Source organism: Melanotaenia boesemani, chromosome 22 (genome assembly GCF_017639745.1).
Source record: "Melanotaenia boesemani isolate fMelBoe1 chromosome 22, fMelBoe1.pri, whole genome shotgun sequence".
NCBI classification, from domain to species: domain Eukaryota; kingdom Metazoa; phylum Chordata; class Actinopteri; order Atheriniformes; family Melanotaeniidae; genus Melanotaenia; species Melanotaenia boesemani.
The window spans coordinates 28,994,009-29,005,332 of record NC_055703.1 but is presented as its reverse complement, the minus strand read 5'-3'; the positions used below and the strand labels follow the sequence as shown (position 1 = coordinate 29,005,332).

At 48.9% G+C, this 11,324-nt stretch overlaps 2 protein-coding genes across 2 annotated transcripts in view; one reads left to right on the top strand and one right to left on the bottom strand.

The window, feature by feature from the left end:
* Window positions 1–85: 85 nt before the first annotated feature.
* On the bottom strand, window positions 86–5,706 carry naa20 (N-alpha-acetyltransferase 20, NatB catalytic subunit). Its single transcript, XM_041975385.1, has 6 exons — window positions 5,579–5,706; window positions 3,117–3,141; window positions 2,768–2,858; window positions 2,101–2,236; window positions 1,886–2,031; window positions 86–378 (listed from the first exon to the last, which is right to left on the bottom strand). Exons 1-6 carry the CDS (start codon window positions 5,629–5,631, stop codon window positions 293–295), a joined length of 537 nt encoding a protein of 178 aa, XP_041831319.1. The 5' UTR covers window positions 5,632–5,706; the 3' UTR covers window positions 86–292.
* Window positions 5,707–6,639: 933 nt separating this feature from the next.
* The window catches only part of cd109 (CD109 molecule), a 42,337-nt gene continuing 37,652 nt past the window's right edge, over window positions 6,640–11,324 (top strand). Inside the window, exon 1 of the mRNA XM_041975757.1 lies at window positions 6,640–6,790. Coding sequence (XP_041831691.1) covers window positions 6,720–6,790 — 71 coding nt within the window. The 5' untranslated portion in view covers window positions 6,640–6,719. The remainder of the gene's footprint in view (window positions 6,791–11,324) is intronic.

Genomic DNA, 11,324 nt, shown 5'->3' with positions numbered 1-11,324 from the left:
TTGTTGTTCCATGACCCCCCCCCCCCCCCCCCCCCCCCCCCCCCCAGGTCTGCGTGGCCCCCCCGGGTCTGCGTGGCCCCACTTGGTCAGTGTGGCGGTTTAGACGTGTACTGCAGGGCTGCGGTTTGGTCCTATGAGGACCACCATCCAGCAGGTCTCCATGGGTGGAGTTCCTCACGGCGTTTTAATTTGAGTCTGGCGTGTTGGAGCAGGAAACATGGAGACCTGCTGGACTGCGACCCCGTAGGACCAAACCGAGCAGGACGTGGAGGGAGGCCGGGGCCACGTCCTGCTACTCTATGTCCTCGGGTCGGACGGGATGCGGCAGGGGGATGATGGACTTCTTCTCTGTGTCTCGGGACAGAGCTTTCCTCATATCTGCAGGGAGACAGAAAAACCAGTTTCAGTAGCTTCATGAGGCCTGTGGCTAGAAGAGAAATCCTGATCCTGAGGAGACCACAGTCCTCCTGGGCTGCAGCAGCTTCTAGTGTACCAGTCTGCATACTGGTCTGATGCAGGTTTCTCTGAATCTCTGACCTCCTCCTGACCGCAGCAGGTCGGCCGTAGAAACCACTGCCTGAAAGTCCAGTTAGAGCAGAAGGTTTTCATGTGTGGAGAAAGTTCTTTAATAAACCGTTCACACCAAAGCACGGTGAGACGCATCTTTACACGGCTCTCTGATTGGATGCTGACAAATCAAACTGTCCAATCAGAGAGCAGACGGCGCTGGCAGTGACCGTTTCTGAGAGCGATGTGGTTCAGTCCAGGAGCTGCTGGCTCTCTTTCCTCTCTCTGCCGACGTAGATGCCCCTCACACAGATGGAGGGAACCTGACGTAGTAACTTCAAGAACACACGGAGAAGTGTTGCTGCAGAGACGAGGCGCCGTGACGCCAACAACCAAAGATTGTGTATTAGCGACAGACGTCTCACTCTAACACCAACCAAATCATTCAGTCCCAGACTCCAGCAGCAGCTTCACACTGTCTCTGCAGACCACCACTCTCTCCTCCACCCAGTCCCATTCCTCCACCTGGTCCCTCTCCTCCAGCCGGCCTCCAGGTGCGTGGGTTCCAGGGTAGCCGCTGCTGCGTTTGTAACAGACGTACTCGCGCCTTCGTCAATGTTGAAGCTCCACTCTTCTTCCACATCATTTGTCTTCTCCCTCAGCCAGAGGTCACCACGGCGACAGACCTATCCTCCCTCAGCCAGAGGTCACCACGGCGACAGACCTATCCTCCCTCAGCCAGAGGTCACCACGGCGACAGACCTATCCTCCCTCAGCCAGAGGTCACCACGGCGACAGACCTATCCTCCCTCAGCCAGAGGTCACCACGGTGACACACCTATCTGCCCTCAGCCAGAGGTCACCACGGCAACAGACCTCCACAGAAACCCGGTGACGTCACAGTTTATAGTCCTCCAAGATGGCGGCGCCTCACCACGAAAGATAAAACGGCCCCATTTTTCTTCTGCGTTTATATTTGTCGTGTTTGTTCTGTAATTACTGATAATGAGACTCAGTCTAGTAAATAATTTTACTTTAATTTCCCCTTTAAGAGCCGGCAGCGGTGCGGCGACGGGAAGCCGTCTGCTCTCTGATTGGACAGTTTGATTTGTCACCATCCAATCAGAGAGCCGTGTAAAGATGCGTCTCACCGTGCTTTGGTGTGAACGGTTTATTAAAGAACATGAAAACCTTCTGCTCTAACTGGACTTTCAGGCAGTGGTTTCTACGGCCGACCAGCTGGTTTACACCCCGGCTCTTCAGGACGTCCCACTGAGCCGTACCTGTGCTCCCAGACTCCTCTAAAATCCAGTGAAACCAATTTGGATTCTTGTTTCTTTGTAATGAAGCCGACCTGAGTGAGATCGCTGCTACGTACCGTAAGCGTCCTCGTCCGGCTCCCCGTTGCTGGCTGAGTAGTACTCGATCACCGTCCTGTAGACGCTGTAGCCGAGACGTTTGTACATGTTTACTGCCACTTGGTTGGAAACCCGTACGAACAGATCCACGAAGAATCCTCCCTTCCTGCGGGACGAAACAGCCTTTAGGTCGCTGTGAGGAGACGAGTGTCTGGTGTAAGACGGGGAGACGCACCTCTCTGAGATCTCCTCCAGCATCTCCATGAGTTTGGCGGCGAGGCCAAGCCGTCTGAACTCCGGCGCCACCGACAGAGCGGTGACGTGGCCGTGCCACTCCTCCCTCGCCACCGAGCCCTCCGCCTTCCCCATGACTGTAGGAAAAGAGGAAGAGTTGGTCTGCAGGGCTAACCTCCACCTATCGGCCTGTCTGTGCACGTTTAGGTGCACGAGAACATCTTCCTGGAGTTTACCTTCATTGCCTGGAAACGGCGACACGTTAAGCCTGTAACAAACGTTAGCTAACGCAAACACGCTTTCACCTCAAACTCCATAGAAACGCGTTTCCCTTCTTCTCCATCAGCCTGAGGAGGAACTTTTACAGTCAGCTGATCATCACGCTCAGCTGATCAGCTGAGCGTGATGATCAGCTGATCCACAACGCGTGGGATTCCTCATCAGTGGACTGACCTGCTGCTCTGGACTCCGCATGCTGGATTAACACGTTATTTAGGATCTGTAGGATGGGGTTCAGCACGGTTTCTAGGCGCGGTTCTGGATTCACACAATCCAGCTCCACCCGACGCTGGATAGTAAACACGGCTGTAACATTACAGAGGGAGTAAGCGTGACCCGGTTCTGCAGCATGTACACGTGTGTTTATCTGAACTAAGAGGAGGACTCACTGTAGCCCATCAGCTCGCTGCCAGGAGCCTCGGCGACGATGAAGTACTCCGGCCAGTGAGCCAGGTACTGCAGGTAGAACGGGATTCCATACTGGGTTGGAACGGGTTCAGGAAAACCAGACGTTTCATGCTGGAAAAAGGTTACGATGGAAGATTTATTCATTAATGTGACAAAGTACCAGAGTTTCCGTTCAGTCCTAATCCAGAGGAAGGTGGACTGGCTGGTCCTGAAATGAATCTGATATGTCAACAAATACGATGAAGACTGAGTACATATGTTTATCTGATCATCCTACGAAAGCATGGAAAGTAAACCCGGTACCATCACCACCAACATGAGGAAGGATACGGTTTCAGTCAGAGGGTCCAGATTTCTGTGGAATAAAACAAAATGTTAATATTCAACTATGCAGGATAACTGGATTTACTGTTACGCAGAGAACTCTTAATTAGATTCACCGTCTTCTACCACCATCTCCTTCTTCTACCAACATCTCCGTCTTCTACCGCCATCTCCTTCTTCTACCAACATCTCCATCTTCTACCACCATCTCCTTCTTCTACCAACATCTCCATCTTCTACCACCATCTCCTTCTTCTACCAACATCTCCGTCTTCTACCACCATCTCCTTCTTCTACCAACATCTCCATCTTCTACCACCATCTCCTTCTTCTACCAACATCTCCGTCTTCTACCACCATCTCCTTCTTCTACCAACATCTCCATCTTCTACCAACATCTCCATCTTCTACCAACATCTCCATCTTCTACCACCATCTCCTTCTTCTACCAACATCTCCATCTTCTACCACCATCTCCTTCTTCTACCGACATCTCCGTCTTCTACCGACATCTCCGTCTTCTACCGACATCTCCGTCTTCTACCGACACCTCCGTCTTCTACCGACATCTCCGTCTTCTACCGACATCTCCATCTTCTACCACCATCTCCTTCTTCTACCAACATCTCCGTCTTCTACCGCCATCTCCGTCTTCTACCGACACCTCCGTCTTCTACCGACACCTCCGTCTTCTACCACCATCTCCGTCTTCTACCACCATCTCCATCTTCTACCACCATCTCCTTCTTCTACCAACATCTCCGTCTTCTACCGCCATCTCCGTCTTCTACCAACATCTCCGTCTTCTACCACCATCTCCATCTTCTACCAACATCTCCATCTTCTACCACCATCTCCTTCTTCTACCAACATCTCCGTCTTCTACCGCCATCTCCGTCTTCTACCAACATCTCCATCTTCTACCACCATCTCCATCTTCTACCAACATCTCCATCTTCTACCACCATCTCCTTCTTCTACCAACACCTCCGTCTTCTACCAACACCTCCGTCTTCTACCACCATCTCCGTCTTCTACCACCATCTCCTTCTTCTACCACCATCTCCATCTTCTACCAACATCTCCGTCTTCTAACAACATCTCCGTCTTAACAACATCTCCTTCTTCTACCACCATCTCCATCTTCTGCCAACATCTCCATCTTAACAACATCTCCGTCTTCTACCACCATCTCCTTCTTCTACCACCATCTCCGTCTTCTACCACCATCTCCATCTTCTACCAACATCTCCATCTTAACAACATCTCCGTCTTCTACCACCATCTCCTTCTTCTACCACCATCTCCGTCTTCTACCAACATCTCCGTCTTCTACCAACATCTCCATCTTCTACCAACATCTCCGTCTTCTAACAACATCTCCGAATTCTACCACCATCTCCGTCTTCTACCACCATCTCCATCTTAACAACATCTCCGTCTTCTACCACCATCTCCATCTTAACAACATCTCCGTCTCCTACCAACATCTCCATCTTAACACCATCTCCGTCTTCTACCACCATCTCCATCTTAACAACATCTCCGTCTTCTACCAACATCTCCATCTTAACAACATCTCCGTCTTCTACCACCATCTCCTTCTTCTACCACCATCTCCGTCTTCTACCACCATCTCCGTCTTCTACCACCATCTCCGTCTTCTACCAACATCTCCATCTTAACACCATCTCCGTCTCCTACCAACATCTCCATCTTAACACCATCTCCGTCTTCTACCAACATCTCCATCTTCTACCACCATCTCCGTCTTCTACCACCATCTCCTTCTTCTACCACCATCTCCATCTTCTACCACCATCTCCATCTTCTACCATCTCCGTCTTCTACCACCATCTCCATCTTCTACCATCTCCGTCTTCTACCACCATCTCCATCTTCTACCAACATCTCCGTCTTCTACCAACATCTCCATCTTCTACCAACATCTCCTTCTTAACAACATCTCCGTCTTCTACCACCATCTCCATCTTAACAACATCTCCGTCTTCTACCACCATCTCCATCTTCTACCAACATCTCCTTCTTAACAACATCTCCGTCTTCTACCACCATCTCCATCTTAACAACATCTCCGTCTTCTACCACCATCTCCGTCTCCTACCAACATCTCCATCTTAACACCATCTCAGTCTTCTACCACCATCTCCATCTTCTACCACCATCTCCGTCTTCTACCAACATCTCCATCTTAACAACATCTCCGTCTTCTACCAACATCTCCGTCTTCCAGCGACTCCAGCGGACATACAGTTATCAGACCAAACCGTCTCTCTGCTGCTCTAAGTTACTTTATTGATCATATTTGTTTCGTTCATATGATCGATCTGGATGCTAACGCTGCTATCAGACACGTGCTTCACTCCTGCAGCGTCATGCTAGCGCGTCAGATCGGAGTAATAACATTAAAAACAACTTGTGTGCTTAAAATATCCTGATTTACTCACATGTTGTTGAATTTAAAGAGATCGTCGCAAGTAAACGGCCGCAGCGTCGTCATGTCGGCTCTTTGCTGTGACCTTTCACCCCGACACAGAAGAAGAAGAGGTCGCTCTGAAGCGAGCAGAAAGCAAGGCGCGCCCCCAGCAGACGCCGCGGCGGCCGCGCCAGCCCATTACGTCTTACGTCAACTCATCCGCCATATTGGTCAGGGCATGAGATCTACTTGGACCAGTTTCTTTCTGATCAGCTGAATGGTGGCCAGCATTATAGGCATCATACATATATGATGGATGTAGCCACCCCCACCCATGGAAATATGAGGACCTGGAGAAATACCAAGGACTCAAGGAAGACCTGGAGAAAGCCTGGAAGGTGAAGGTACCAGTAGTACCAGGGGTCATCGGAGCTCTGGGGGCCGTGTCCCCCACACTGGAGAAGTGTCTCCACCAGATACCTGGAGAACCATCAGACATCTCCATCCAGAAGAGAGCAGTCCTAGGAACAGCTAAGATGCTGGAGGACCCTCAAGATCCCAGGACTCTGGTAGAGGACCCGAGCTGGAGATGAACCCAGCCTCCCCAGGAGAGATGGGAGGGAGGGGGAGGGTTTTATACATATATATATGTATATATATATATATATATATATATATATATATATATATATATATGTGTGTGTGTGTCTGTTTCTATGTGCTTCATTATTTTATGTTTTACATACTATTATGACGCTCTTGTAAAGAACTTTTGAAAGGGCTGCACAATTAAACTTGATTGATTGACTTTAAAACAAGACTGTCGGTCGGTGCTGAACACAGCAAAAGAAAAAACAGCTATAACAAACATCTGTGGATGTTTAGATATTAATAGATCATTAGGCATCATTTTCTTTCTACACGTTCATGAGACTTCAGGCTCGAGTCACTTGTAGCTGTTTTTGTTTAATTGTGTGTTTTTACTTTAGTGAAATAATCCGAATCAGAGCAGCACCACCCAGAAATGAAGCCTCCCTCTGGGGACGTTCAGGTAAACGTTCAAGTAAACTGAGACCAGGAGATCTGGTGATGAAGAGGAGGAGGTGTGGTCTCTGCAGGTATAAGGCAGACACCCACACCAGCTGCTTCCAGCAGAAAGTCAACTCGTGCCAATGGAGCGTCTCCAGGTGTGGGGGATCTTCAGCCTTGTTGTCATGACGATGGCCCAGAACTCAACTGTCAGGTAAACTCACCTGGACCTGCTCGTCTCCTTTCCCACAAAGCTTAGTTATATTTTTTTTTTTTTGGTCTAGAACTTTTCTGTTTCTTGACATATTTAGACGTGTTGTTTTTATGAAAAAGCTTCATTTGGATTTTTTATTCATTTTTACTTTGAATAGAAAAAAATGTATTTATATATTTATTTTTGTCAAAATTGAGTTGAGTAGGATAAACAAACAGCACTGATACAAAATTAGGAAAATATGTGTTTTTTCACATGTAGTATCATTTTATTATTGTTATTATTGACAATTGTAAATCTACGTTTTATGTTGACGAAGCCTCTAAACTAGTGACGTTGTGGCAGGTGACGGTGGACACACCCCCGTCATGAGGACGGCTTCATTTAGAAGTCAGTTTAAAACTAAATAAATAATAATATTCTTAGTAAGTCGCGTTATTCAGATGTAAATGTCTCAAAATGAAGACAACAGATTTTTTAAAAGTACTCAGTATAAATATGTAACTAACGAAGACGTCGTACAACAGAACCGCATGATGAACACCATTTATTACATTTCACCATCCGTCTGTTTACCTGGAAGTAAAATTTTCTCCAGGTGTTCTTCCTCCAGGTGTTTTTCCTCCCGGTGTTTCTCCTCCAGGTGTTTTTCCTCCAGGTATTCTTCCTCCAGGTGTTTTTCCTCCCGGTGTTTCTCCTCCAGGTGTTCTTCCTCCTGGTGTTTTTCCTCCAGGTATTCTTCCTCCAGGTGTTTTTCCTCCCGGTGTTTCTCCTCCAGGTGTTCTTCCTCCAGCTATTTTTCCTCCCGGTGTTTCTCCTCCAGGTGTTTTTCCTCCAGGTGTTCCTCCTGGTGTTTTTCCTCCAGGTATTCTTCCTCCAGTGTTTTACCTCCAGGTGTCTTTCCTCCAGGTGTTTCTCCTCCAGGTGTTTCTCCTCCCGGTGTTCTTCCTCTAGGTGTTCTTCCTCCAGGTGTTTCTCCTCCAGGTGTTTTTCCTCCAGGTGTTCTTCCTCCAGGTATTTTACCTCCAGGTGTTCTTCCTCCAGGTGTTTCTCATCCAGGTGTTTTTCCTCCAGGTGTTTCTCATCCAGGTGTTCTTCCTCCAGGTGTTCTTCCTCCAGGTGTTTCTCCTCCAGGTGTTTCTCCTCCAGGTGTTCTTCCTCCAGGTGTTTTTCCTCCAGGTGTTTCTCCTCCCAGTGTTCTTCCTCTAGGTGTTCTTCCTCCAGATGTTTCTCCTCCAGGTGTTTATCTTCCAGGTGTTTCTCATCCAGGTGTTCTTCCTCCACGTGTTCTTCCTCCAGGTGTTTTTCCTCCAGGTGTTTCTCCTCCCAGTGTTCTTCCTCTAGGTGTTCTTCCTCCAGATGTTTCTCCTCCAGGTGTTTATCTTCCAGGTGTTTTTCCTCCAGTTGTTCTTCCTCCAGGTGTTTCTCCTCCAGGTGTTTTTCCTCCAGGTGTTTCTCCTCCCAGTGTTCTTCCTCCAGGTGTTCCTCCAGGTGTTTCTCCTTCAGGTGTTTTTCCTCCAGGTGTTCTTCCTCCAGGTGTTTATCTTCCAGGTGTTTTTCCTCCAGGTGTTCTTCCTCCAGGTGTTTGTCCTCCCAGTGTTCTTTCTCCAGGTGTTCTTCCTCCAGGTATTCTACCTCCAGGTATTCTTCCTCCAGGTGTTCTTCCTCCAGGTGTTTTTCCTCCAGGTGTTCTTCCTCCAGGTGTTTCTCCACCAGGTATTCTTCCTCCCGGTGTTTCTCCTCCAGGTGTTTTTCCTCCAGGTATTCTTCCTCCAGGTGTTCTTCCTCCAGGTGTTTTTCCTCCAGGTGTTTCTCCTCCAGGTGTTCTTCCTCCAGGTGTATTTCCACCAGGTATTCTTCCTCCAGGTGTTTTTCCTCCAGGTGTTTCTCCTCCAGGTTTTTTTCCTCCAGGTATTCTTCCTCCAGGTGTTCTTCCTCCAGGTGTTTTTCCTCCAGGTGTTTCTCCTCCAGGTGTTCTTCCTCCAGGTGTATTTCCACCAGGTATTCTTCCTCCAGGTGTTTTTCCTCCAGGTGTTTCTCCTCCAGGTTTTTTTCCTCCAGGTATTCTTCCTCCAGGTGTTCTTCCTCCAGGTGTTTTTCCTCCAAGTGTTTCTCCTCCAGGTGTTCTTCCTCCAGGTGTATTTCCACCAGGTATTCTTCCTCCAGGTGTTCTTCCTCCAGGTGTTTCTCCTCCAGGTGTTCCTCCAGGTGTTTCTCATCCAGGTGTTCTTCCTCCAGGTGTTTTTCCTCCAGGTGTTCCTCCAGGTGTTTCTCCTCCAGGTGTTTTTCCTCCAGGTTTTTCCTCCAGGTATTCGTCATCCAGGTGTTTTTCCTCCAGGTGTTTCTCCTCCACGTGTTTTTCCTCCAGGTGTTTCTCCTCCACGTGTTCTTCCTCCAGGTGTTTTTCCTCCAGGTGTTTCTCATCCACGTGTTCTTCCTCCAGGTGTTTTTCCTCCAGGTGTTTCTCCTCCCAGTGTTCTTCCTCCAGGTGTTTCTCATCCAGGTGTTCTTCCTCCAGGTGTTTCTCCTCCAGGTGTTTCTCCTCCAGGTGTTCTTCCTCCAGGTGTTTCTCCTCCAGGTGTTTCTCCTCCAGGTGTTCTTCCTCCAGGTGTTTTTCCTCCAGGTGTTTCTCCTCCCAGTGTTCTTCGCCTAGGTGTTCTTCCTCCAGGTGATTCTCCTCCAGGTGTTTCTCCTCCACGTGTTTTTCCTCCAGGTGTTTCTCCTCCACGTGTTTTTCCTCCAGGTGTTCTTCATCCAGGTGTTTTTCCTCCAGGTTTTTATCCTCCAGGTGTTTCTCCTCCCAGTGTTCTTCCTCTAGGTGTTTCTCCTCCAGGTGTTTCTCCTCCAGGTGTTTCTCCTCCAGGTGTTCTTCCTCCAGGTGTTTCTCCTCCAGGTGTTTCTCCTCCAGGTGTTCTTCCTCCAGGTGTTTTTCCTCCAGGTGTTTCTCCTCCCAGTGTTCTTCCTCTAGGTGTTCTTCCTCCAGGTGATTCTCCTCCAGGTGTTTCTCCTCCACGTGTTTTTCCTCCAGGTGTTTCTCCTCCACGTGTTTTTCCTCCAGGTGTTCTTCCTCCAGGTGTTCTTCATCCAGGTGTTTTTCCTCCAGGTGTTTATCCTCCAGGTGTTTCTCCTCCCAGTGTTCTTCCTCTAGGTGTTCTTCCTCCAGGTGTTTCTCCTCCAGGTGTTATTCCTCCAGGTGTTTCTCCTCCACGTGTTTTTCCTCCAGGTGTTTCTCATCCAGGTGTTCTTCCTCCAGGTGTTTTTCCTCCAGGTGTTTCTCCTCCCAGTATTCTTCCTCCAGGTGTTTTTCCTCCAGGTGTTTCTCATCCAGGTGTTCTTCCTCCAGGTGTTTCTCCTCCAGGTGTTCTTCCTCCAGGTGTTTCTCCTCCAGGTGTTTCTCCTCCAGGTGTTCTTCCTCCAGGTGTTTCTCCTCCACGTGTTTTTCCTCCAGGTGTTCTTCATCCAGGTGTTTTTCCTCCAGGTGTTTCTCCTCCCAGTGTTCTTCCTCTAGGTGTTCTTCCTCCAGGTGTTTCTCCTCCAGGTGTTTTTCCTCCAGGTGTTTCTCCTCCCAGTGTTCTTCCTCTAGGTGTTCTTCCTCCAGGTGTTTCTCCTCCAGGTGTTTTTCCTCCAGGTGTTTATCCTCCAGGTGTTTTTCCTCCAGGTGTTTTTCCTCCAGGTGTTTCTCCTCCACGTGTTTTTCCTCCAGGTGTTCTTCCTCCAGGTGTTCTTCATCCAGGTGTTTTTCCTCCAGGTGTTTTTCCTCCAGGTGTTTCTCCTCCCAGTGTTCTTCCTCTAGGTGTTCTTCCTCCAGGTGTTTCTCCTCCAGGTGTTTTTGCTCCAGGTGTTTCTCCTCCACGTGTTTTTCCTCCAGGTGTTTTTCCTCCACGTGTTTCTCTTCCACGTGTTTTTCCTCCAGGTATTCTTCCTCCAGGTGTTTTTCCTCCAGGTGTCTTTCCTCCAGGTGTTTCTCCTCCAGGTGTTTCTCCTCCCGGTGTTCTTCCTCTAGGTGTTCTTCCTCCAGGTGTTTCTCCTCCAGGTGTTTTTCCTCCAGGTGTTTCTCCTCCCACTTTTCTTCCTCTAGGTGTTCTTCCTCCAGGTGTTTATCTTCCAGGTGTTTTTTCTCCAGGTGTTCCTCCAGGTGTTCCTCCTTCAGGTGTTTTTCCTCCAGGTGTTCTTCCTCCAGGTGTTTCTCCTTCAGGTGTTTTTCCTCCAGGTGTTCTTCCTCCCGGTGTTCTTCCTCCAGGTGTTTGTCCTCCAGGTGTTTCTCCTCCAGGTGTTCTTCATCCAGGTGTTTTTCCTCCAGGTGTTCTTCCTCCAGGTGTTTCTCCTCCCAGTATTCTTCCTCTAGGTGTTCTTCCTCCACGTGTTTTTCCTCCCGGTGTTTCTCCTCCAGGTGTTTTTCCTCCAGGTGTTCCTCCAGGTGTTTTTCCTCCAGGTATTCTTCCTCCAGGTATTCTTCCTCCAGGTGTTTTTCCTCCAGGTGTTTCTCCTCCAGGTGTTTCTCCTCCCGGTGTTCTTCCTCCAGGTGTTCTTCCTC

Excerpts from the sequence above, each read along its gene's own strand:
- naa20 (XM_041975385.1), bottom strand. The coding sequence starts at position 5,631 with ATGACGACGCTGCGGCCGTTTACTTGCGACGATCTCTTTAAATTCAAC. Across the intron at positions 2,237-2,767 it reads CAGCGAGCTGATGGGCTACA|TCATGGGGAAGGCGGAGGGC; the intron begins GTGAGTCCTCCT and ends CTTTTCCTACAG. Across the intron at positions 2,032-2,100 it reads CTGGAGGAGATCTCAGAGAG|GAAGGGAGGATTCTTCGTGG; the intron begins GTGCGTCTCCCC and ends TTCGTCCCGCAG.